Source organism: Columba livia, chromosome 23, assembly GCF_036013475.1.
Source record: "Columba livia isolate bColLiv1 breed racing homer chromosome 23, bColLiv1.pat.W.v2, whole genome shotgun sequence".
In the NCBI taxonomy this organism is placed as follows: Eukaryota; Metazoa; Chordata; class Aves; order Columbiformes; family Columbidae; genus Columba; species Columba livia.
This window is the reverse complement of record NC_088624.1, coordinates 893,371-920,094: the sequence shown is the minus strand read 5'-3', so window position 1 is coordinate 920,094 and position 26,724 is coordinate 893,371. Positions and strand designations below refer to the sequence as shown.

General features: G+C 46.8%; 3 protein-coding genes across 10 annotated transcripts; 2 read left to right on the top strand and 1 right to left on the bottom strand.

Annotated features, from left to right (window-relative positions):
• The first annotated feature begins 3 nt into the window (after positions 1-3).
• On the top strand, positions 4-5,193 carry LOC102094560 (ras-related protein Rab-18-B). Its single transcript, XM_065039427.1, has 7 exons — positions 4-135; positions 628-683; positions 805-866; positions 1,781-1,853; positions 2,608-2,726; positions 2,939-3,005; positions 3,571-5,193. Exons 1-7 carry the CDS (start codon positions 71-73, stop codon positions 3,741-3,743), a joined length of 615 nt encoding a protein of 204 aa, XP_064895499.1. The 5' UTR covers positions 4-70; the 3' UTR covers positions 3,744-5,193.
• On the bottom strand, positions 3,569-20,631 carry MPP3 (MAGUK p55 scaffold protein 3). Of its 8 annotated transcripts, none has more exons than XM_065039295.1 (20): positions 20,306-20,533; positions 17,243-17,311; positions 16,950-17,051; positions 15,626-15,744; positions 15,054-15,131; positions 14,701-14,781; positions 14,299-14,436; positions 13,561-13,642; positions 13,266-13,351; positions 12,511-12,585; positions 11,316-11,512; positions 9,890-9,954; positions 9,060-9,080; positions 8,427-8,468; positions 7,853-8,017; positions 7,302-7,382; positions 6,824-6,917; positions 6,419-6,527; positions 5,808-5,930; positions 3,569-5,540 (listed from the first exon to the last, which is right to left on the bottom strand). In XM_065039295.1, exons 3-20 carry the CDS (start codon positions 16,972-16,974, stop codon positions 5,358-5,360), a joined length of 1,764 nt encoding a protein of 587 aa, XP_064895367.1. In that variant the 5' UTR covers positions 16,975-17,051; positions 17,243-17,311; positions 20,306-20,533; the 3' UTR covers positions 3,569-5,357. The 8 variants fall into 8 exon arrangements, with proteins under 8 accessions (XP_064895367.1, XP_064895371.1, XP_064895366.1 ...); XM_065039299.1 differs by having other exon boundaries at positions 3,569-5,537; XM_065039294.1 differs by lacking the exon at positions 20,306-20,533 and adding an exon at positions 20,003-20,128.
• On the top strand, positions 20,573-25,901 carry LOC102086370 (G protein-activated inward rectifier potassium channel 1-like). Its single transcript, XM_005513567.3, has 3 exons — positions 20,573-21,328; positions 23,212-23,428; positions 24,420-25,901. The coding sequence occupies exons 1-3, from the start codon at positions 20,690-20,692 to the stop codon at positions 25,010-25,012; spliced, it is 1,449 nt and encodes a 482-aa protein (XP_005513624.3). The 5' UTR covers positions 20,573-20,689; the 3' UTR covers positions 25,013-25,901.
• The last annotated feature ends 823 nt before the right edge of the window (positions 25,902-26,724 follow it).

Here is a 26,724-nt window from a genome sequence, read left to right as displayed (position 1 = left end):
GGCGGCGGCGCATCCGGCGGGGTCGGGCCCGGAGCGGAGCGGGCAGTGCGGCGGCTGTGCTGCGGCGGGGATGGACCCTGCAGCGCTCACGCTGAAGCTGCTGCTGGTCGGAGACAGCGCGGTGGGGAAGTCCAGGTGCGGTGCGGGATGTGGGGCCGTGCAGTGTGGGATGTGGGGCTGTACAGCAGTGCGGGCTGTGGGGCTGTGCGGTGCGGGATGCGGTGCGGGATGCGGGGCGGTGCGGGATGCGGGGCTGTGCGGTGCAGACTGTGCGGTAGTGTGGGATGTAGGACTGTGCGGTGCAGACTGTAGGGCTGTGCGGGAGGTGGGACTGTGTGGGATGTGGGGCTGTGCGGTGCAGACTGTGCGGTAGTGTGGGATGTAGGGCTGTGCGGGAGGTGGGGCTGTATGATGTGGGGCTGTGCGGGATGTGGGGCTGTGCGGTGCAGACTGTGGGGCTGTGCGGGATGTGGGGCTGTGCGGTGCAGACTGTGCGGTGCAGACTGTGGGGCTGTATGATGTGGGGCTGTGCGGTGCAGACTGTGGGGCTGTGTGGGATGTGGGGCTGTGCGGTGCAGACTGTGCGCCCGCAGCCCCGGGCTGAGCCCGCGGTGTCTCTTCCCGCAGCCTCCTGCTGAGGTTCACGGGTGGTGGGTTCGAGCCCAAACTGAAACCCACTATCGGTGAGTCTCAAACCCTCCTGCCCCGAGCTGCGCGCAGTTTTCGCTTCTTCTCGTTTGGGTCCCGTTGGCGAGAGGCGGGGGCGGATTCATGGGTTCCTCCTGACAACTCTTCCCTTCTCAGGTATTGATTTTAAAGTGAAGAAAATGGTGGTAGACGGCCACGCGGTGCAGCTCGCGATATGGGTAGGTTTTGTTCGTGACAGATGTGTGAGAACTTCAAGATCCCACTTTTTTGGTGGGTTTTTTCCCCCTTTCCCTTCCCCTCAATCCTTGCGACAGTCTTCTGTGTGTTGAGCTCATGTGCTTCTGATGCAAACACACGTGCCTGCCATGATCATACAACGGTATTGCAGACCAGGTTTGTTCAAAACGCCGAAAAATGTTGCTCTGGGGTTTGGATTTCTTTCAATTCCATTAAATATTTTGACTGCTCTTTCCTGCACTTAAACAACTGGGTTTCTCAAACCCTCTGTGAAGATGTGGCGGTGCAATCGAGGCAGCTGGTTCGTGTCTGTATCTCCCAGGACAGCTGCAGAAAAGTGATCTTCTGGGTCATGAGTCAGTAATTTCTATCAAGGCTGCGCAGTGACTGTGTGTCTGTATTACACCAGAAACAGCCCAGGTGCTTTCTGTTGGTTTTAGTCTTAGCAAACCTGGATTCTCCTTGCCTGGTGCGGGGGAGCAGGGGGAGGGTTTTGGAACCACTGTGTCTCCTTTCCTGCCGTGTCTTTCACTGGAAACCCAGTTATTGCTCATTATCGTTAACTGATTAAGCCTGGTGGCTTGGCTTGCAGCAAGAGCCTTTTGTGGTTCTCTCTTTGAGTCCCATTGATTTTTCTTGTCTCACTCATGTTTCAGGTGTCTGTGTTTATTGCTTGCTCTCTGTGCTTTTCTACCCATCCTCTTCCATTTTCTGTTGCTTCTGCTCACGTTTTCTGGCTGCTCCCCACCTTCTGCTGCCTCGTCGTTTCACTGTCCTTCCTGATCAGGAAAAAAGTTAATTTTGTGTAGTTTAAAATATTATTTTTATTCTAAATATACTTGATTTTTTTTGTGTATGTGGTGGGGTTTTTGTGTTTTGTGTTCTTCCTTTGTAGGACACAGCAGGACAGGAGCGCTTTAGAACACTGACTCCCAGTTATTACCGCGGAGCTCAAGGGGTTGTTTTAGGTAGGAGGTATATGGAAGCAAAACACCGTTACAGCGAGCGTGGTCTCTATTGCTACCTAGACGTGCATGTCTTTAGAAGAGGAGGTTGTCTAGGGGAACCACAGGCACAACTGCATTTCCTGCAACACGACCGCATCATTAGCTCACACACGGAGTATTCAGAACCACTGGCAGGAAATCCTGCTGCTTTGAAACAGTTTGAATTAAAAATAAAGAGGTACCAGGCTGCAGGCTCTTGAGTAGATGAATTGTTAGCTTTGCAGTTATTTGGTGAGTTTCTGGTAATAAGACAAATGGAGTTTGTTCGTTTGTTTTTACTTTTCTTCGCAGAAACTATTGATGTGATTACTGTAAGACATGAGGTTTGTAGCACAAGTAATGGCTGTTAGTTATTAGTTAATTTAATTAGTTATAAATTAAATGAGGTGACAAAATACCTATTTTAAAATATTCTGCGTGGCCCAATTTAGAGCTAATAACAAGTATAAAATTCACCTTATAAGTCTGATTTCCAGTCCTAGATGTATTGCAGAGATACTGCTTGTGTTCTGTAACCCCCAGTGACTTTGGGTGAGCACAGCGAACATGTTCCAGCTCGGGGAAGACGATACGGTTGATACATCTTTCTGTAATTCCCTAATATGGCTTATTTTTTGAGGGGGGGACAGTAGTTAGCCAGCTGGGCCTGAATTCTGCTAGAATGAAGTAAATCTTATGCAAGGGTCTAGAGCTGTTCATTTTCCTCTGTTGCCAGTGTATGACGTTACACGAAAAGAGACTTTCACGGGACTGGAGGGCTGGCTGAACGAGCTGGACACGTACATCGCCAAAAACAACACTGTGAAGATGTTAGTTGGCAATAAAACCGATAAGGTCAGTTTGGAAACACATCGTTTTACACTCTTCCACACGTTACCCAGCCTGACCCCCTAACGGTGGCTGTGTGTGGAGTGGGCACATCCAGCTGCTGATGATTCCGTGGTTTTATGGGCTTCACAATGTCACTTCTGCAGTGACGCTTTTCCAGGGACTTCCCCCGAGCGGCAAATGTTGCTTATTTTAGTCCCGTTCATTTGTCTCTGCAGCCGGATCGTGAAGTAGAGAGGAAAGAAGGACTCCAGTTCGCCAGGAAACACTCACTGCTTTTTATAGGTATGTAAATGCTCCAGAAACTTGTATATTCGTGTTTATTTTGGTACTGCTAAGTGTGAATGAAGCGTACAATTATATTTCAGATTGACAGGTTAATTTACTTTTGGTTTTGAGTACTTAATTAATAGGCTCCTTTTGCCGCACTGGTTCATAGGCATAGGTGTGGGTTTTAACTTTCTCAGAGATGCTCTGCATTGACTGCAGCTGGAGGTGCTGATCTCCAAAACAGATTTACTTCATAGAATGTATAGGCATGACTTTTATATTCTCTTCAAACCAGCAGGACTTGTAGTCTTGTAGATTTACTGTCACAAACCGAGAACAATTTCTGTTTCTTGTTATGGAGAGAATGGGGAGCTGTGGAATTTTTTTCAGGTGGGAAAATGAGATGCTTCAGACTGGGATGTATTTCTGGTTATCGTATTCAACTCAGCGTGCCTTTGAGGGAGAACATGGAGAAGTTTAATTTCTTATAAAGATACTTTCTCTCTGCTTGTGAAAGAACTGCTTACAGAGGAGAATAGTCCCTGCAAATACAATAAAACTCCCTTTTCCCCTTCTCCAGAGACCAGTGCCAAGACCCAGGACGGAGTCCAATGCGCCTTCGAGGAACTGGCCGCAAAGATCCTGGAGACACCAGGTGTCTGCAAGAAAAACGCAGAGGAGAGAGTCCAGCTGCAGGAACCTTCAGCACGGCGGGACAAGAGCTTCTGTGGGGCGTTCTGTCCGCTTGCTTAGATCTGCCGGTGGCTCTCCTGTGTGGATGGACTTGCACTTGAACAAAACCAGAAGAGGTGGGGGAACTCCAGCCCTCCTCTGTGCCTTGTCTGACCCACCAGCAGTTGTACAGATCCAAAAACCAAACTGAGGAACAAACTCCGGTTTCTCCTTCCCTTACGCACAACCAAGAGATCTTTCTGGTTATGTCAGGTTTTCCCTATGAAATCCTAGTGCTGCACGGCGTCTCGTGCTCTCGCTGTATGGCGTTCAACATGGGCTTTTTCTGAAATTCCTGCCTTAGCATGAAATAAGGTTAGTACTCTATTTTGTGATATTACTTTTCAGCTGCTCTTCTGCAGATCGGCACGGGAGTCCTTCAGACTCTGTAGATTCAGCGACACTGGTATATAGGAGATGTGCTTTTAATATGCAATGTAGTTCTGTTCAATGCACTGAAGAAGAATTACATCACACTGGTAAGAGTCAAGGACCAAAAGGTCTTGTTGAATAGTACACAGGAAAGATGAGACCTCAGCAGAGACTGGAAAGCAGGACCTAGTTTCAGTTAACATGCACCTGTACAATGCTCGTATATTTTTTCAAATAATTGTAAAGCATAAGTGCTTCCAGAATCATCTCTGTGCATTTTCTTATTAACACCCGCCTAAAAAACATCCTGTATATTCAAATCTCCAGAAATACATACAAAATCCTCTACCCAGTTAAGATTTCTTCCTCAGGATGTGCTGTAGGCAATCGGATGCTCTGGAAGCACTTAACTGATTTCAAACACAGGTGGTGAGAAATGATTTGGAGCTGTAGCTCAACTACATGGTGAAGTTCCAGCACCCGTTTTGGAGCTGCTGTGTTGGCGTCAGGGTGCTCTCGCCTCACATGGCATTTGCAAAGATGTCTTGTAGAAAAGGAGCTTTGAAAAAGGTCTCTTTTAAATCCCAGGCAGTTGTTTCCATGTAGACTAAACAAAAGTCTCTGTTTTACGAGCTGGTGTGTTTGCAGGGTGTCTTAACGTTTTCCTGTGGCAGTAGGAAGATGGGGAAAGTGAGCAGACCAATAGCTGTGCAACACAACTCAGACACATTGGGAAACATGGGGTGGACATAAAATAAAGAATCAGCCACCGAAATATTTACAACTAGCCTGGTTTTAGTGCCCAATTGGAACAGATTTGCAACATCTTCCTACCTGGCTGAAGGAGCTTGTTCTGCAGGCACACTGATTCCTGAAAAGAACCTTCTCAGATGCTTTAATTCAAAATTTGTGGCTAAAGGATGAAAATGGCAGTTTTGAGTGCTGGATCTTGGAAAGCGGGGAGCTCTCTGTGAGACTTTACTGTACAAAATGCACTATTTACAGTCTAAAAGTCACTCCAGTCTTCTGCTGATCGGTTTAGTCTAAGTATTGACTTTCACATGACAGCTGCTATTAAAGACGTTGATTCAGGAAGGCAGTGTTGGCTTCTGACTTCACTTAGTTTTTCTCCTACAGTCTTTATGTATCGCCTTCGAGCTAGACCAGCAGTTCTGAAGTGAATTGGACATGATTTCCCTTTTCTAATCCATATATTTACAAGACGTTTTTATACAACTGTTCACTCAAACAGCGGATAAGAAGCTACGACCTCACCCAGTTGACGGGCACCCAGAATGAATCCTTGTTTAGTTTCTCTAACTCCATTTTCAGCTGATTACACGCGCTCTGCAGATCTTCTTTCACCAGCACCGCGTCAATTAAGTGTCCATACTGCTCTTCAATGAATGCTGCTGAATTAATAATTTCCTGCTGTTCTTCATCCTGCTGATCAACACGAGAAGATGGTATGAGATCCACAGTGTGTCTTTTTAATTACTAGCATTTTAAAATATATTCATTACTAGCATTTTGAAGTATATTAGCACGATAAGTCATTGCTTTTGAAGGCAATGAAATGAGCTGCTCCCATTAGGACCCGCTTAGTGCCCCACTCTTGCTGTTATGCAATAGGAACTCTTCTGTATCACAGAAATTCCAGCCCAAATACTTATTTAATGTCTAAAAAGAAGAGCTGGAAGTTCAAATACATACAAGGGGGGATGAGATTTCTTCTGATGTGGGAGATTTCAGGACAGGTTTTTTCTTTTCTGGAACGAGAGGCTTCACAAAGATAACATAAGGTTTAAACTCAGGCGTCCTCAAGTGCTTCACTGCCTGCAAACAGATGGCTTTGGTTACAATACTTGAAGTTTTTTGGTTTTGTTCTATACCGATGCTCTACTCAGGCCGGGTTCAACCGTTCCGCTAGCACACCCTGTGAGGTCCCGGGTACTGCACCTCGCAGGATGCTGCGGGAGGTGGGTCAATGCGCCAACTGCTTCCTCAAGTCCCCTCTGCTCACACTGACCTTTTGTTTCGCTTAAGAAGCCAAACACTGCAAATTTAAACCCTGGAATTCAACTGGGGTCGTATGACAAGTCTTGTCATAGCCCAGTTATAAAATCTGCATCAAAATTTCAACTGTTAACTCATAACATGGAGGGATTAAGAGCAGGTACCACTGGCACTGGTTGCACCGCCAGTAACACTTCAGAGCCAATAGGAAAGTGCTTAGAAAGTGAATAAAACTGAGTATTTTACAGACCGCACTGGCAGCCTAGGATGAAATAGTTGCTTTCTTTAAAATAGGCTGCGGAACTTACTTCAGGTACCACGTCCACCAAACAAACCTTCTTCTTGGCCATCACGGACCGGATTGCCTCGAGACTTGTACCGTACAGGTTTTCTTTGTATTCTCCATGTTCCACAAATCTGAAAAGTCAAGGTTTTTAAATAAGATCCACAGAGAATATTTCACTTACAACATTCGCCAGCTCTTTCCCAAAGTCCCAGCAGTCAAATGTTGGCTCTAAATCACTTCTTACTAAATTTCTGAGTTCACGCTAACAGCCCAGACTGAATAAAGAGCTTTTTACGTGGAAAGCTGAACCTTCCTGATACAACTAGTCCAGCTTTACACCTCACTTTGGTATTCACATGATGCCAAATTAAATTAGCGGTGTTTTTTAAATACAGTCAACTGTAGCGGTGTTTTTAAGTTAACTCACTTGTTTTGCTGCACATCTGTCTCAAATGATTGCTTGGAGACAAAATTGTATTCCACTCCTTCTTTCTCATGACTTTTCCTTGACCTGGTTGTATCTAGAAGAGAACAGAAGCAAGACAGGACAGACCAACCTTTGCAACCAACTCTATTTTCTGTTGAATTAATTCCAGTCACGTTTTCATTACCTCAAACAAGGTGGTTACACACTGGCACATTCCAAATAACATAAAATGCAAATCAAATAAACTCAATATCAAAAATTCTAAGACCAAAACCAAAGTGGTTTTGGTCCCAAGAGTGCTAGAACTAGCACAAAAATTAGGAAGAAGATTTCTTACACCTGACAGAAGCTGCTATGATCTTCTGAAGATGATTTAAACACACCTGTTTTGGCTGAATCAATCAATGCAGCCAGCACTACATAATTAGCAATTAAGGAATAAAGTGGCTACAAACCAAAGTCAGTGAAGGTGACTCACGTGGAACTGCAACTCCGTATTCCTGCGGGTTCTCGGCCACCACCTTCTGCTTGAGCTCACTTAACCTGGCCCCCAAACAACCTGAGAGAATACAACTGACTAAGCTATCTGCGTAGAATAAAAGCTTGCAAAGAGAATAACAGCAATTTCACACAACATAATGCAGGAATATGCTTGAAGACACCTGTTCATGAGAGACCTCATGACCCGCCACGTTTTGATTTGACGAACATCAAACTGATCCCTTCAATTTGTTGGACAAATGCTGTCAGAAAATCCATCATCTTAGCAGACGGTTTTATGAGATTTCTGTGAAACTGGTTTCACATGAGGCTGTTAAGCACACGGAATTAAAACTGCGTGCAAAATGTTGCTAGATAATTCCACCCCACACCTTTTCATGGGTGGTTTCGACAGCGTAAGTACGTGTGTGTTTAAGTGAAAAAACAATGGAAAGGGAAGTAGAAAAATGAGAAACGGATTTGATGAGTTTGGTGGGGGTTTTTTTTGGTGGTTAATTGTGAAAAGATTGGAACCAATGGTGGACCTACCAATCAAAACCACCAGCCTCTGCTGGTCACCCGGCTGCTGCTGGTACTGCGTGACTTCTTCATAGGTGAGGAACTCGGCCGGGTCTGCCTGCTCCGCTGGTTTGCCCTCGTTCACACCGTTCTCCTTCTCTTTACGGCTCAATCGAAAGCTCCTGCGTAAGCCAGCTGGCCGGGAAAACAAAACAGCTATTAAACCATGTCTTCATTTAGCTCAATTTTCAAGCTTGTCCAGCTCTAAGATATTCTGTCTTTGAATACGAGTTACCATCACTATGGTTATATAATCAAATCAGTGCACACGCCAATCTTAGAGATGAAAAATGTGCGTATCGGGGAGAAAACCAAGCACCCCACCTATAAAAAAACCCCTCAGCACCTTGAGTCGCCAGGTGTTGCCTACACCAAAGTCCAGTTACGCCCCTGCACATAACCCAGTTTATGAATATATGGGAAATTAACGTAAATAAGCATGTTTCGCTTTTTTAACGTGGGGGTGGATTTTGGGGGTGGGTGTTTTTTGGGTTTTGCTTTTTTCCCGGGGGTGGTTCGGGAAGAGGAAAGTGTGGTTTCTCACCTATGTACTGCCCGTTGAAATATCCTTCACAGTCACAGTCCTCTGTAAATTGAAAAGGAGAGGGAGGGGAAGGGGCAAAGGAGAGGGGAGGAGAGAGATATCTTAAATAGTGCCTGTGATCCAAGTCGGGCTCTTTGCTACAGAAGAAGTAGCTTTACCTCCTATACTCTATGCACACACTTTTCTAACGCAAATACTGATGATACAAAACCCTATTTGCCTTGGCTAGCGGTTTGTAGTTTAAAAAGATCCTTGGAGGTGAGGCTGAGCGGTCCAGAGTCCCCCGGCTCCTCCTTCCTGCCCTTTCTGCAGACTCTAAACACCTTCCTTTGGACTAAGTTAAATTACCATTGCTTATTAATTCTTGATTAAAAAGGTAAAGATTTGATGCTCTTGTCATACACAAATATGTAAAATATTATGCAAATCTATGTTAAAAATCCAAGCTACCCCCTCCTCCAGCTACGATCACCCCAAAGCCCCTTCACCAAAGTTGCTGGAATATCGATCCCTGGAATGTTACTCACAAGCAGCACGTATAACGCGGAAACAAAAGTCACAGCATGCAGAATGGAAAGACAAAGACTTTGGTCGACTATATTCAGCCACAAAATGAGTTAGGAGAGCACCTACCTTTATCAGAAGACTGATCATCTGCAGTTAGCATGAAAGGCAGAGGTGGTATGATATTAAAAGACTGGCAAATTATTTGATTAAAATTAGAGGGAGTGGAAAGGAAGGTTCTTCTGGTCTGATTTGCTTAAGAGGCTTTTCTAACTTAAAAAAAATAATGCAGAAATGTTCCCTTATCAACTGATTAAAGACTTTCCTTGTTAAAATTTAGTATTATAACCAGTTGTCAGCTTAATTGTCTCATAAAGATCTGAGAAAGAGCCTCATTAGCAATCGTCATTACATTCCTCCTAACACTGAACTTAACGGAAAGTCATTTGGAAAAGCCTTGTGTAAATCAGTGATGCTGTTCTATAATTGGGTTGAGCATCTTTCCTCCTCTTTGTAGCCTAAAAATTCCCGAGAATACCTGTACCTTGATACAGCTGATTTTTATCCTCCTTCAAGCCACAGTTTCTTTTAATACAAGCTTGGAATCATTTAATGCATTTACGTAAGAATTTTAAGTAGTAGCACAGGGTTACTCTTGCAGCTTTCAAGCTTCAAACCATAGGAAAAAAATGTGAACATTAGCAAATTTTAAAACACCTAAGTGATGTGTAAGGCCTCATGTTCTTGAAAGTAAGAAGAGAGGGACGGCTGTGGCTTTTGAAAACAAGAGGAACCAGTAATGCTGGGTAAAGCTCAGACCCAAGGCCTCCGACACGGCAGCTGATTCCCACGCAAATCAATGAAGGCCAGATTACACAGCACACGAACACATCACTGTTGAGAGACAAACCCCGAGGAGCTGGGACGGCGGCACTGCCGAGGGAACAGAGCGCACTTACACAACGGCTTCCTCACGGGCCTGGGGTTCTGCAGAGCGCCGACTGCTCTTCTGTAGGTCAACCGTCTACAGAGAAAGTAATTCTATTTTAGCCACGTAAGCTCAGAATTACAAAGAATTTATAGCATGTTATAGCGCCGGAAATAAAGAATGAAACAGTGCTTTCCTTTGAAAAATAGAAAACGTCTCTGATTCAACATTTCAAAAGACTTCTTGAAAACTACGACAGTCCCAGACTGCCCCGGTTAAGTTACTGAGAAAGAAGACTAAAACTTCAGGCTTTCATACATCAGAGCGATCAACAGCATATTACTCCTATCAATTATTTTTTTCCTGTTTCTTTTTCTCCACCCAGCCTATCATCTTCTATTCCTGCTGCAAATCCAACTTCTATGTGCCATTTTCACAAAGGATGGGCAAAATTCCCGTCTGCCACAGTTGAAAAACCCCCAACCACAACGAGAACTCAAAAGTAGATGATAACCTTTGTCCAGAATGATCTCTGCAGCACTCAGAAACCAACAGAAAGCTCAGATACACCTTTTTAAACTACCACTGCATGCATAAATTCCAAATTGTCACAATAAATCAGTGTTTTCTCTACGAGGAAGGCTGTGCTAGTACAAGTCTGTGAGACGTGGGAAGTCAAGGAAGGAGCCGGGAGAGCTGCGTGGTTAAACAGGAACTGCTGGGGATGCTCAGGTGGAAGAGGAGAGTTTCTAGACCATGGCAGGAGGGGCTGGCCGCTTGGGAGAATATCAGGCTGTTGTCAGAGGGTGTAGGAGGCAACTAGGAAAGCTCAGGCCTCCTTAGGATTGAACCTGGCGAGAGGGGTCAAGGACAACAGGAAGAGCTTTTTCCAATGCGTGGCAGATCAAACTAACAGCAGAGGCAATGTAGGGAGCAGTCGGGCAATCTGGACACCACAAATCCATGGGTCCGGATGGGGTGCACCCGCGGGTGCTGAGGGAGCTGGCTGAGGTCATGGCTGCACCGCTCTCCATCATCTTTGCCAAGTCTTGGGAAACGGGAGAGGTGCCCGAGGACTGGAGGACAGCAAATGGCACTGCAGGCTTCAAAAAGGGCAGGAAGGAGGACCCGGGGAACTCCAGACCGGTCATTCTGTGATTCTGTGAAACACAGTATCTCCATTCGCCAAGAGGGTCAAGAGACTAACATTCCGTATTTCATTTCACATGTTTGTTTAGCAAGTGCTTCTGTCCTTGTCAAGTCCATGGCAAACTAGCCAAGGAAAACTAGGAAGTTAATGATGTAACTAGAGAAGATGGAGATTTTTCGCACTTTCCTCTAAGACCTGGTATTCACCCTGCCATGATCCTGCTCTTCACCTCCTGAGAGAAAAAGCAGCATAAAATCAGCGTGACATGATGTGAACGGAACAAAATCCCTCATCTTCACTGACAAACCTTTCTTGGAACTGTTTGGAGGGGATCAGGCCCGCGCGGAGGTTGGTATCCCCAACACGCTTCGCTTGCCACCACGTGGGATCGTCTTGGCTTACGACTTCCAGGATGTGTCGTCTCTTGAACGGCAGCCCAGCCTCCTGGCAAGGAATGGCTCTGTCTTCTTTGGGGTTATAGCAGAAAAGCGCCCTCATATACACCTTTAAAAGAAAGTAACACATCCTTTCTTCTTGGCCCATTTGGAATTTCAAATGACATTGAAAAAGCTGCCCCAATGCTTATGCTGCTGGCTGTGGATACTATTCATCTCTCCCTTATGCTTTATGGTACTGAAAAATACTGATATCGGTATCATACTCAAAAAACGGCACCTCTATTTTGACTTACTTATGCAGAAAAATAACCTTCAAGCACATACCCGGTCATTACGTATTGGCATTGAGCAACACGGGACTCAAAGTCCCCAGAAATACAGTTCACAGCCTATGTAAGTGAAAAATGGAACAAATGGACAGAAAAAATAATTGAAGGAGAAAACAATTAAAAGGGATTTATGGCAACGTTGCCCAGTTATAAAGATCGTCCTTTAAATGGTCCTTTAATGCATCGAAATCTGTTCAACTTTGCATTTGTATCTTACTACGATTGAACACACCACTACAGAACTACTTTTAAGTGAGGCAACTGAGAGGAGGGAAGTGGAAATAGAGGCTGGCAGAGGAATCCTGCAAGGGACGAGCTGCGCACCAAGGAGGGCAAACGAAGCACTCACTGTGTAGATTTTTGCAGCGGGCTAATGAACTCAAATAATTAACACAGCTCTGTTTGCAAACAGGTCCGTTGTGCCTCCAGCAAGTGGCAAAATGCCCAGTGCTAATGGACACGGAGCAGCTGTCACGGCCAGAGGAGATGGGCAGGAACACCCGTTTTAATTACGTGAACAAAAAGGAGTGGCTGGATTTCAGGAATGCTCCGGAAGAACGCGTGCCCAGACGATGAGGAGGAGAGAAGTCACCTAAGTCATTCTACTGAATAAAAGGGCACTGCTTTTCACAATGAGAAACCGCTCTACTATCTTTTTAGTTCAATAACGGGTGCGTGACGCTCCTCGCTGGAACAGCAGCAATCCTGCGCTTAGAGGTGCCAGAATTGTGAAAATACGAAAAGGCACACTTGGGTATCTCAGGAAGCCGCGTACCTTGCTGTCCTTCAGACGATCTTCTTCTTTGACGGCTGGAATTATTTTTAATGTTATTGATCCCTGAGACTGAGCCTGAGGAAGAGAGAAATGGAGAAATGGCTTTTGACTCTGAAAGGAGGACAAGACACAACACAGACTATTCAAGTTCCAGTTTAGGAGCAAACGTCTGTCTCTTCTTCTCAGAACTTTAATAGGCCAAGTTAATCCACTATTTAACTTCTCTACAGACACTATCACGATGTTCCATGAATCCTCCGCAATGGCATTTTGGAGACATCCGCAGTAACTATTAATACTTGGCTACAAAATATTAAGACCTGCATTAAAATCCCTTCATTTGCTTTTAGCAAGCGCATTAATTTCCGGATTATGGCTCACGGGGTGTCTGTGGCTTTTAGTACGACATTAACTGCAGTTTTTGCAGAGGAACCATTTTCAAGTGCTCCTTGGAAAAATATCGCTGTATTTTCCCAAATAGCGGGTGAAACGTACAAATCTACAACGTTAACGTCTACTTTCGCTCTAAAAATCTTGCTCATCTCACAAGGAAACTGCTCATAAAGAACAGAGCGACAGCTCTACCGGCCTCACAGCCGACACGCCATGTTACAAATACTCTGCTTATCTCCTGGAAATGTACTTTTAATTTGCAATTTGCCCAACATAAACAGGAGGAAAGGGAAGCTCTTTCCATCACCTATTGTAATTACTAGACAACCGAACAGAAAAGATCTCGTAATGAAAATGCAGACCAAAATCTGACTTATTTCTTCCGGTCGCTTGTGGAGCACGGCGACACCGTTCACTTCCCTCAGTTCATCTCCAACGTGGACAAGACCTGAAAAAGATGGTAAGGAAATGAAAATAAATCGACAGACTGGAAAGCACCACTCTGCTGTCCAGCCTGAGCCAGCTGCATCTGCCTCCTCCTACAGGTCACAGGCTGGTTTATCCACTTTCAGTAAGAAACGTTGTACTTGTGCTATTTTGGACATTTTAAAACAGTTTACAAGTGCAATATAAAACCCCCTTTCTTGAGGAATTTACCGCTGCGATCGGCTGCGCCCCCTCGCATGATCCTGGCTACGATCACCGCTCCCGTGTGCTCGTCTCGTCTGATGGTAGCTCCCTGAAATCAAACAAAACCCCCCCAAATTCACTTAAAACGCAGTCAGCGGTGAGATACCGTGTGTGTGTGTCTTCTGAATGTTTATTCAATACAGCCAGCACTTTCACAGCAGGGAAACCAAGCCATTAGATTCCTTTCTCCTCTCCTACCTCCGCTGGCAATGCAAAGCTTTAGTCGGGAACTAAATCACTGCTCTCCTCTGCTGCCTACTGGCATATACAAATAGCACATTTCTTCCCCAATGCAACCGGTTTTTCTTAGGAAATCAATTCTTCCATTTCCATCTGTATAGAATTAGTACCTTGTCATTAAATCTTTACATACAGGTATTGCACATATACTCTTAGTCACTGACCTTCATGCAAATGCACTTTCATTGAATGTTAGCTACAAAATGAAGAGAATTAATATGTATAATAAGCGTAATTGCTTCAACACATACAGTTTCCTCAGAGATCGTGCCCCCCGCGTTAACTGGCGTTATAAACTGATGCCTATAAAGCATCTCGTGCAAAATTGTAAAGGCTTATTTACCAAAGTTTTCTTTTTATATTATTTTACCAGCTTCAGAAACCTTCAAGTATCTCATTCATACTCACAATAACGCTTCTGCACTACTGCGTTTTCTGATTAGAGGTGGGTTATGTTACACATACCAGGGGCTCCTTATTTTTCACTAGCCGAACAATTTTCACCGATTCCTCATCAAAATCATCAGCAAAGTTATCGGGCAGAGGGGGAAGCACCGGGTCAAAGTTCTTCTGCGCTACGGTGTCATGTACTACAAGCATTGCCTGCATAAAGGAGATAAGAAAATGTAACAAATTGGGGTAATAATCCAGTTTCCAGTGCTCACGTTTCCAACATTATAAACTTAAACCTTCCCCTTCCCACCCTCACCATAAATTCCCCCAAAAAAGATTTAGTAATTATCTTACCCATCATGTAAACCACATATTGGTATACATTGATATTTAAAGTAAATCCAAGTGATAACAAAGCTCGGCCTAAATAAAGCTACAGAATGGAGGTGGACTACGGAAAGCAAAGCTTTTTACCCTGAGATGTGGTGTTGACAACAGCTGAAGTAGCTCTTTTTCTTCATTATTCACTGGTGCAGTCTGCAGCTCTTCTATTACCTTTAAAACAGCAATTACCAACCTCAAAATTAAAGGAGCAAGATTGTATATTTGCAAGTGAACGTTTCAGGTGTTGGCAAACGTCTGCCATCCTCCAAAGCAGCGTGCACAGCTAGAAACCAATCCCAGTCCATAGTGCGGGAATCCCAAAAGACATGAAAGCTGCTTCATCTGTTTTATTTTTATTAGATAGTACAGGAAGAACTAGTCAGAAACCAGGACCCTAGGCTCTAACCACACACTTCAAGAGCGAGACAAGAACTTGTACTCACATCTTCAACTAATCCTGCTGTGCTATGTAGAACAGGAGTCGGACTCTGTCTTTCATAATGACGGAGCTTTTCATGAATCTGGAAAAGATGATTCAGGTATATTACCACAGCGAGATACAGAACCTCCTAAACATACCTACACGGGGATATCTTTATATTTAACGAACACAATTTTCAGAGAGAACTGTCAGGAAAACAACCCCTCTTGGGGTTATTTGTGTTTTGTTCAGGAGTCTTTGAGTTTCTTTTTGCTCGCGCTGGTTTCCCAGCCAGACAGAAAATCTGTTCAGACTTCAGTGGCCTAAGGGAAAAACGAAATCATTTCATGCTGCTTTTTAGCTATGGGGAACTGTAGGTGCCCTCTGGCAGACAGGCTTTTTCTAAGAAAATATGTTAAATATCAACAAATGCTTGAATGTTCTTCATGTTTGTGCACAAATAAATCCATGCTCGGCTCAGCACAGAATTCTAACCAAACAAAAAAGCTTTGGCAAAGTAAAGAGCTGATAAATCAAGGGAACAGAGAATAAGTAACTGGTGAGGAAAATGTACGTTCATAAATGCACTTTTACCTTCATCAAGTAGCTGAGACTCTTTTCACTGAAGACATCTCTAAGAAATCCCATCTCCTCTTTATGATTTGAATCAGGTGTCAGCTGAGATGTCAAAAGGGCCAAAGTTTCGTGCAATCCTAAATTTAAATTCAAACCAGGACAAAAGCTTTGTAGCCAGCACGTCCCACGGGACCTTCTGTTGCAGACTGAGCATCAGCGACATTTACTTGGGTACCACCTTGGTGACCATTAATTTTGCAGAAAGATTTGTGCTTATCTGTGCTTGAATGGAATCACTTTAAGTCAAAAGGAAGAATATTAACAAAGCCTACCAACACCTATTGAGAAAATATTCAGGAAGTGCCACAGCAAGCAGCAGAAACAAGGGCTAATTTTTAATAAATGTGTGTAGAAGCCACCAAGAGGTCCAAGTTTGTACATAGGAGCATTTATTCAGCAGCTCGAAGCTTCTTATGAAACCAGGTGTTTCCTGAAATCTGACCAACCTTATTCATTTCCACCTTTTCTACTCCACCTTCCTTGCATTCTCACAGAATCCCAGGATGTCCGGGGTTGAAGGGCCCTGGAAAGCTCATCCAGTGCAATCCCCCATGGAGCAGGAACACCCAGATGAGGTTACACAGGAAGGTGTCCAGGCGGGTTGGAATGTCTGCACAGAAGGAGACTCCACAACCCCCTGGGCAGCCTGGGCCTCAGCCTTTCCTCACACGGGAGATGCTCCACTCCCTCCAGCATCTTGGTGGCTGCGCTGGACTCTCTCCAGCAGTTCCCTGTCCTGCTGGAACTGAGGGGCCACAACTGGACACAATATTCCAGGTGTGGTCTCCCCAGGGCAGAGCAGAGGGGCAGGAGAACCTCTCTGACCTACTGACCACCCCCTTCTAACCCACCCCAGGTACCATTGGCTTCCTGGCCACAAGGGCCCAGTGCTGGCTCATGGTCACCCTGCTGTCCCCAGGACCCCCAGGTCCCTTTCCCCTACGCTGCTCTCTAATAGGTCATTCCCCAACTTACACTGGAACCTGGGGCTGTTCCTGCCCAGACGCAAGTCTCCACACTTTGGTGTGCAGGCATTTCAGAGAGCGAGCCGAGCACACCCATGTCACCGCAGGGCTATGGGAGGCCTCGCAGCCTTCATCAACTCTAGAGTGATGCCCCACTGATGCAAGCCCAGCTACAACCCCAGACTGTTAGGTAATTGCTAAGAAACCTAATCGAACTATCTAAATTCTATTTTATTTAACTCCAAGTTGAATTAATTTCCTCTGTGAAACACTAAGATTTCAGTCACTGGTCTGTTGAAAACATGTAGATTAGTTACCTGAGTCTTCTGAAAGCACTGGCATGGCTTCCTTCTTAATCCTCGAGACAAATGTTCAACTTAAATCAACACGATTGTTTCTTCTGTGATTCAGAGGGAGTCCTGAAACGAGCAGGGATAATAAAAGCTCAAGCACGAGAGGAAAAATAGCAATCATGTACAAAACGATAAATTCCTAATACATCTTTCTCTCAAGCGTTCAGTGGAACCTGAATCGGGCAGAGTCCTGCGGTTATTCTGCTATGCAAGTAGTGACACGAAAAATATTACGTTATATAATAAACATATGGTACCTTGGATAAAGCTGATGCTGAAGAGAGCAGATGCTTCCCTATTCTGTTCTCCAGATAGTTTTAGAAGGCCTACAGAAAATGAAATTGTGCTGCAGAAGGGATGTCTAAATGCACCGATCAACACCATATGCACAGAAATCGAGCATGCGGGAAGATGCCGCGACATCCCGGGGACTCCTAAAAGCGCAACTCAAGGGAGTTTCCATCCCCTGGGCATCCTGATGCAAACCACGCTACAATACGTACAGCTCGTAGTCGGAGCGTCACTCCATCAAGTCAGGAGCTGTAAGGATGTTACAACAACTCAGGCTCCGGCCGCTGCTCACAGATCCCATCAGAGGCTTTTATTGCTGATTCTTCTTGTCACGAAGAGCAAACGAGCCCTGAGCAATTTCATTCCACACTGAAAAATCAATGCTCATCATTGCCTGTCCAAGATGAAACACTTCGCGTGTTCCAGTGCATTGAAAAATCTCGTTCGCCCTCATAAAATCCATCAGGCTAATGCTTGCGGAAAAATAAACAACCAGGACAGCACGCAAAATAAAACCGATTCAAAAGAAATGTGGGCTATTCCAACTCTTTGCTAAATGCAATAAAGGATGCTCCTGGTGTTTCTACTTGTAGATAAATCCCTGATATTTTGATGGTTTTCTGATTGAACTTGATTTGATTAGCTGCCTGACAACACCGTAGTACGGCCTGGCAACCTAGCGCACACCAGCGCAGCACGTTCTAGATCCCCGAGTTTCTCTACAACACACTGAAGTATTAATTTCAATAGTCACTTGTGTTTTGCACCCGGTATTTTCTACTGCTGTGCTTAATTAGCCCACCTGGGTACCAAAACATAACCGAGTTCTCTAAAGAAGTGAACTGACACTGCTGAAATTCCACTCTAATCCATGGATCGTACTCCAGTGTGTTACATACACTACGCATTTATTTAATTAACTTTCAAGAGCATCATTGTTACCTATTGCTCTGAAGAAATAAGCGTTTCACACACGCCCCGCACACTTCACGCCAAAAGAAACGTACAAACAATTAATTCAGCTGCTCTGATTCCTTGATTATTGTATTTCATTTGACACATATTTAAAGCCTCTGATTATCAAGAAAGGGAACTTTGATGGCGTGCTCTTTTAACAACGTGTGCTTCCCACAGACAAACTTACTTAGCGCCAAAACCCAAGGAAACCCGAGTTATTTTCCAAACTCCTAGTGAAACAGCATCCCCCACCGAAATCCGGAAAATACGTTTTAACATCTCAAAAACCCGTCAGCAAACTCAGAGCAGCAGGATCAGACAAGCCAGGCACCGCAGTCGAGGTGGAGGCGTCTCCCATCTCTGTAAATCCCCGGTAGCCGGGACCGACTGGAATGAACAGTCGGAAGAATGAAAACCATTCTGTATCCAATAATTTGCCATCAGCATGTTCCACATCAATACTCAGCGCTGCCTTCGAGGTGTTAAATTCAGCCCCTGCATGTGATATTTTGAAAGAGGGGCTCAAACCCATGAATCTGTCTTCTCATCATGAACAGGCTCAAATAGACTCTTCCTTTTTTAAAAATATCTACCTTATAGCATAATACATTTTCACACGTATCCTTGCCCCGCTGTGCCCGAGGTAGGATGTTTGAGCCACGTTCCCCGATTAGGAAAAGGACCATTGATATTTGGAAAGGATTAAATAAAGTGAACTGATGCTCTTTGTGGGGTCAAAGAAGGGGATTAACCTTGGAAAATAAACCCGGTGTGGTTCACAGCCTGGTACAACACAAAGCTTCTGTAATCCAGATACGGCGGTCAGAATCGTAGATCTCATTTTGGAAAGCGGTTCCATTTTAACGTCTCTGCAGCAGATCACCCCTCGATCGGGTCAGCAAACGCATCTGCATGTTAACGAGACGCCAGCTGACAGCTATGACACAGGATTTCTGCTCACTGTGATTCTGTGCACAAAAAGTGTCCACATTGTACTGAACTGGTCTTTTGCTGGGTACTGTACCTGCTTTGGCACTAAGGAGTGACTGCTCTGATGGCTTGAACGAACCACAGAATCATTTTGGTTGGAAAAGCCCCTTAAGATCATAGAGTCCAACTGCTCAACCACCCCGTGTCCTGAGAACCTCATGTCCGTCTGTCCAGCCCTCCAGGGCTGGTGACTCCAGCACTGCCCTGGGCAGCCTGTTCCAATGCCCCACAGCCCTTTGGGCAAGAAATTGTTCCCACATCCAACCTCAACCTCCCCTGGCGCAACTTGAGGCCGTTTCCTCTGCTCCTGGCGCTTGTTCCTGGGGAGCAGAGCCCGACCCCCCTGGCTCCAAGCTCCTTTCAGGCAGTTCAGAGATCAGAAGGTCTCCCCTCAGCTCCTGTTCTCCAGCTGAACCCCCCAGGTCCCTCAGCCGCTCCATCACACTTGTGCTCCAGCCCCTCACCAGCTCCGGTCCCTTCTCTCCACTCGCTCCAGCACCTCAAGGGCTTTTTTGGCGTGAGGGGCCCAGAATTACCCCAGGATTCGCGGTTTGGGCTCCCCAGTGCCCAGCACAGGGACGGTCACTGCCCGGCTCCTGCTGCCCACACCAGTGCTGGCACAAGCCAGGATGCTCGTGGCTTTTTCAGTCACTGTCGCCCGACACCCCCGGCCCTTCGCCACCACACCCCGCGTCACAGCCCGGCCCCGCCCGGCCCCAACATGGCGCCGCCCGGCCCGCCGCTGCAGGCCCAGAAACGCGCCCCGCGGGCCCCGTTACCTGCGGCTGCGGGCCCGTGCGGTGCTGCCGCCTGTCCCGGCGGGACCCGGAGCGGCTTCCCCGCTTCTCACCACCCCGCAGCCCCGCTCCGAGCCTCGGTCATGCGCCCTCAGCGCCGCGCTGCGCGCCGCCTCCCGCCCGCCCTCCTCCAGCCCGCCCGGGGCCGCGCACGGCGTTCGAGTACAAGCGCTTCCCCGTATTCTCCTCAGGTTCAAAGAATAATGGGAAGGAAAATGAACATTTTCCTCGTTCTGGAGCCAGCAGCGCTGCCAGCTGCAGTGCTGCGGTTCTAAAAGTGCTGACCTATTTCGGCGATTCCCTTCGCACACCCGGCGCGCAGCGCAGCCTCTCGGCGCCGCTCCCGGTGTTCTCACCCCCGGCGGCCCGGACTCCGTTATCCGGTGAAACGCCAGCAGTAAAACCATCACTTGTCCTCGCTCAGAGGGGACCCCGGGGGCGTCTGAGCGCAGAGATCTGGAGCAGCAATCCACCGGCGCCCCCCTCGCCCCGCGCTCCGCATCCTCCGGCGCTGCCCCCCGCCCCGCCGAGCTCCGCCCCGCCGGCCCCGCTCCGCTCCGCCGCCCTCACCGCGCTGCTCTGCCCGATCGTCCCCGGCGCTCGCACCCCCCGCGGCCACCCCCGTGGGGATTCCCCGCGGCGCCGCAGCGTCCCCGCCGCGCTGGCAGCATGTCCGCCGTGCACCGGCGCTTTGGGGACGAGTACCGGGCGGTGGGCCCGGCGCGCAGGGAGCGGCAGCGTTTCGTGGACAAGAACGGGCGCTGCAACGTGCAACACGGGAACCTGGGCGGCGAGAGCAGCCGCTACCTGTCCGACCTCTTCACCACGCTGGTGGATCTCAAGTGGCGCTGGAACCTGCTCATCTTCCTGCTGACCTACACGGTCGCCTGGCTGGTCATGGCTTCCATGTGGTGGGGCATCGCCTACCTGCGAGGTGACCTGCACCAGGCGCACGACGATGCCTACAGCCCGTGTGTGGCCAACGTCTACAACTTCCCCTCCGCCTTCCTCTTCTTCATAGAGACCGAAGCCACCATCGGCTACGGGCACCGCTACATCACCGAGCGCTGCCCCGAGGGCATCGTGCTTTTCCTCTTCCAGTCGCTGCTGGGCTCCATCGTCGACGCGTTCCTCATCGGCTGCATGTTCATCAAGATGTCGCAGCCCAAGAAGCGAGCCGAGACCCTCATGTTCAGCCGCGCCGCCGTCGTCTCGCAGCGGGACGGCAAGCTCTGCCTCATGTTCCGCGTCGGCAACCTCCGCAACAGCCACATGGTGTCTGCCCAGATCCGCTGCAAGCTGATCAAGGTGAGGTCTGGCGTGGGATGGGACACGTTCGTTGCGGTGGGTGACACAGGCAACTATGTGCGAGGTGGCAGCTGGGAATAAGAAAATTGATCGTACCCGTTTTGTGGTGATGCTAAATTAGGACAAAAATCAGCCCTGGCCTCCTCTTCCCTTTGGGGAAACCCGGGGAGGTTTAACTTGCAGTTTCCTACCCCGTGGTCTCCCAAGCCTTTCAGAGGGATTGTGTGGGTGCTTCAGTGGAAAGGCCCTTTGATTGTCACCACTATATTTATTAATCACTGACAACGGTCAGTGTAATTCAGAATGCAAGAAAACTGGGATTCAAAGGCGATCATAACAAAAATAAATCATCGGGATGCAGCCGAGCTTGGCAGACGTGGAATTCCTGAGGATGCGTCGGGCAGGAGCAGAATGGAAGGAAAACACTATGTGTGCACATGAAGATGAAGCAACATATTATAGCAGCTCCCAGCAGCTACGTCGTGTCTAAATATCATATTTCAATGCTGTAAATGTTCTATATTCTCTATGGTAATCCTCTCTTTGGAGCAGGTCTGTGGGCAGTTTAATAATCTGCAGAAACATGTATAACAGAGCAGGTGATGGGACGATGGTAAATGCCAAATGCTGTTTTCCTCCTGCTCTGTGCAGAACGCTCGACTGAGCTGTTCATTTCTCCCTACAGAATATCATTTAAAATGGAGAATCTGCTGAGATTCAGCAAGGGGTTGGACATATACATATATATATATATATATATATATATATATATATATATATGGGAACAAGCTGTCAGGAGTGAGAATGGAGCAGTTCATGTAGGAATCAGAAAACCATCTAAACCATGTTTTTTGTTGCTCTCTATTAAGAGTTAGCAGAAGTCCTCCTTTAAATTATTAAATTCTGTCCATCATCCAAGATGAGATGCAAGTCCAAGTGGAATAAAAGCGGTCCCACAGTCGTGGTTTTACAGCACTAGTAATTCGGTGCAAAGTTATTTTGCAATGACACCAACCACACAACCTGGTGCTGTTCCCGCTGATAATTCTGTTGGCGTGCAGACGGTTGCGACTGAAAACACAAGGACATTTGATGGACCTGCTTGCCCTGTTCATCCTCTGAATAGCTGTTTCATAGACCAGACAATGAATCAGTGAGTCACATGTGATTTATTTCAAACTATCGTCGTGCCCAACCTGCTCAGCTCCTTGGGGCCTCTTGAACCAGACTGTTCCAGCCCTTATAGCGGCTGTTCTGGCAGCCTGTGAATTAACATCGGTGCTTGGTGTGTCCTGTAAACTCATGGTGGCTGTGCCAGAGCTCACTCACATTTATCTTTAGCACGTTCTACCTTTTTTTGTGTGATTTGTGCTCTTTCTGCTGTGCTTTACACGGGGCTGTTGACGGCTGCTCTCGCTACACTCCTGCGCCCGATTAGATAGCCGGCGTTTCATTTACTTGTGTCACACTGGAAGAATGTGAAGAAATATGTCTTATCACATTTTGCACTTGCAACAGGACCCATATTTAGCAGTGAATGTAGCGTTTCAATGGAAACACTGGGGCCCTGAGGATTTACCTTTGTAAATAAAATACACCAGTCTAACTCTGAATGGCTCGTAGTGTAGTAGTCAAAATATATATATATATATATATATATATAATGGTAAAGTTTGTAGATGATGATGAGATGTAGTGGCACAATAAGAAGAGTGAAAATGGGTCATATATAGTAGCCTGACAGTATTTATTATCACTTACATCTCCATTGTGAAGACCCCAGACCTAATATACAGATAATAATGCCACAAAAGCGGCAGGTTTGAACTTCATTGCATTGAGTTCATGTTTTCCCACACGCTAAATCATCTTTTCATCTTCAGTCCCGACAGACGCCGGAGGGAGAGTTTCTGCCGCTGGACCAGTGTGAACTGGATGTCGGGTTTGGAACCGGAGCGGACCAGCTGTTCTTGGTGTCCCCATTAACCATCTGCCACGAGATTAACTCCAAGAGCCCCCTGTTCTGCCTCTCCCAAAGATCACTGCGAAGCGAGCAATTCGAAATAGTTGTCATCCTTGAAGGAATTGTTGAGACCACCGGTAAGATTCAGAACAATACGCGTGCTCTGGTTTGTAGTCTTTGTTTCCAGCCCGGTGTAGAAGAACGCTGGACTTCTAAAGCTGCCGGGGCTGCAGGATCCCTGGCAGTCTGTCCTGCTTTTAACTGAACGCAAAATAACAAACCCAGCTTTGCAGTGCGAACAGAGACCACACAGTCACAAGCACCTGGTTGGCTGGTTTTAAACATGGATACAGCATTGCCCAGGGGACACTTGGCTTTGCAGCCTTGGCTTTCGAAGGTTTAATGTGTTTGTGGATCCTCTGACAATGCGGTTATTGAAGAAGCTATACATTGAGGATCCATGTGTAAGGTTAAAGTCAAGACTGTTCTAGATGTGTTGGCTTGGTTAGAACACATTTGAGCTGCTAGTTCACGTATGGAAATACCGCCAACGTTCCACGTTTGCACTGAGTGGAACAAATCCTGCGAGCCTCCCAGCGGTACCTGTGTCTCAGCATGGAAACAGCTGCAGTGTCTCTAACGGCTCTTATCTTGACATGCTGTTTGGAGAAAAAGTAGCCTATCCTCGAGAAGGAAAGGGAGATTACATGTTTCATTTCTCTTTGCCTCTGACCTTTGCCAGAGAATTCTGTACATCTCTGCCAAGCAACGGTTCTTGCTCCCAAGGTGACTTCCAAGAACCAGCTTTACATACGGACTATAGGATTGTTGCTAGAAAGCCGATACTGTCTTCATTTTATGTTTTGCTTTTGTCAAAAGCTGTTTGCTCGGCCTGAGTCTGAAATATATACTCCAATATTTGCATTAAAATCTAGTCAATCAGTTAGAGGTGCTCCATGAATTGTTGCGAGATTGACTAGGAAAAATCCCTCCATTTTATAATCTATACATTCGATATCTTACAGGCTGCAATTGATTTTCATCCAGCAGCTTTACCTTGTGTTTTTGTTCCACGTGCCTGTTTTCTCGCTCACATTACGACGTTGTGCTCTTGTTTCTGTTCTGCAGGAATGACGTGCCAAGCCAGGACCTCCTATACAGAAGATGAAGTTCTTTGGGGCCACAGATTCCTCCCGGTAATGTCCCTAGAAGATGGCTTTTTCCACGTCGATTATTCTCAGTTCCATGCTACGTTTGAAGTCCCAACTCCTCCTTACAGCGTTAAAGAGCAAGAAGAAAACCCGTCCCTGGCGTCTCCTTTGAGCAGTCCCGTCGATACCAACAGAACCAGAAGAGAACAGGTTTGTTCGCTTGACTGCATCGATGGTACAGGAGACAAAAACAAGCTCCCTTTTAAACTTCAGAAGATCAGCTCAGGAAAGGAAGAGCTTCCAAGACGAGCCCTGCGAATGAGCTCCAGCGGCACAGAGAAGACTTGCAGTGCTGGAGATCTCCTGAAGATCCAAGAAGTAAGTCCCAGCTCTGAGGGTGATGACAGGATACAGCTGGAAGCCTTAAAAGCTAGCGCCTGGGCTTTGAGTCAGTCTGCCAGCAATTTGGGTTTACAGAAGAGCCCTCCAGGTGTGTGCGCTCCAGACGTGAAATTGGAAGGTAATTTTCCTGCCAAACTTCAAAAAATGGACTCCGGTCGCCTCTCTTAAGAGCAGAAACAGCAGGAGTTGTTGCTGATAAACTGCTTTAAGACCACCGACCTGCACGAGCTGACTTACAGTACAGTCATCATTTAATTTGGCCACTTTCAAGAAGAACTATCCTTTTTGTATCATTGTTCCAGCTTAGGTAGCACAATAGGACTTAGAGGGGCAGTCAGGTTAGACTGTCGTGCCAAAGAAATCCCTGCCCCAATTACGTTTATCAGCATGCTCGTTGCAAATCCACGTTGTCTTCCGTAGCTGCAGATGCTTTTTCACGAAGCAAAGACCAGGTCTTTAGTTATTTTAGAGCACCCTCCCCGGAATGTGGCGATCTGTAGAAATGACCAAAGAGATGTCAGGGCAGGTTTACCCAGGGGTGTTGGTATTTTGGTGTTCAGTATCTCTTTAAAGTGTCACGTTATTTCTGAGCGACTGCCCTTGAAGAGGGCGAAATCTTGCAGAACTGAAACTGCTGTTTGCCTTACCGATCACCAGGAATGGCAAGAACTAGACTTCTATTTTCTTAGGTTTCCTGGGGTTCCACACTCCCGAATAACTGCTCTATTATTCAGCTATTCTGCTGTCCATCACAGTCTGCCAAAGAGGTTGGTTTGGTTCTTTTTCCAGAGGATAGTGAGCAAGCACAATCAGAATAAGCAGACACTTGAGGCAGGAGGATTCTGCGCTGTGCATCCTGCAGGATGGTCCTGAGCTATTGTCAGTTTTCCCAGCTCTGTGCTGCTCCCATAGCTGTGGAGGAGATTTCATGGCCTCCTGAGACTTTCTGTAGGCCACTCACATACATACGGACATCTATGTGTTAAAAAATGTAAATGTGCACACATATATTCTATACACAGCTGTTACAATACATGTCAGTCAGCTATTAAGCTCACCCGTGGCTGCATTTTGTTCTCGATTAGTGCTGAGGTCTCTGCAGCGTTGGGGATGGGTCGTCAGAGTATCATGGCATCGCTTTCCTGATTTTGGAGGTGCAGGGGGTAGTTTGGCCAGACCCTGCGCTGTTCCCATCTTCTGGGAGCATTTTATCAGGGCCTTTAGTTCCCTTGGCCCAGTTTCATTGGATCGCTCTGTGCTCTGTTTAGTGTCCCCTTCCACAAACGTTACACACAGAGGGGTTTTCCTCCTGCCGCTGGAGGGAAAGACAGGACAGCAATACAGAGCGAGGGACACGAGAGGTTACAGATGCGCTGTCGAGATAAACTGCCCAGAACTCCAGGGAGAACTAAATGTTCGTTTGTTGCACCGGGAGATCTACTGCTGCTCCATGAACACACACTGGAAACAAGGGGAAATTAAAGGGAGATGGTCTTAGGAACAATTTCTTCCCCAAAGGGCTGTGGGGCATTGGAACAGGCTGCCCAGGGCAGTGCTGGAGTCACCAGCCCTGGAGGGCTGGACAGACGGACATGAGGTTCTCAGGACGTGGGGCAGTGCTGGGGTGGGGAATGGTTGGGCTGGATGATCTCGAGGGGCTTTTCCAGCCGGAGCGGTTCGATGGTTGGGCCGCTTTTCCAGCTGTTCGCACATCTGCGGGAGCAGCGGGACCGGGGCCGCCCGCGCGCCCCCTGGCGGCCATGGCGGGGTCGTGCGGGCCGCTGCTCGCACATGCGCAGTGGAGCCGCCGCCTTAAACCCGTGCTGGGTCCTGCGCACCGACCCTTTTCTCTCCGTCCCTTTTCCCCTCTCTGTCCCTTT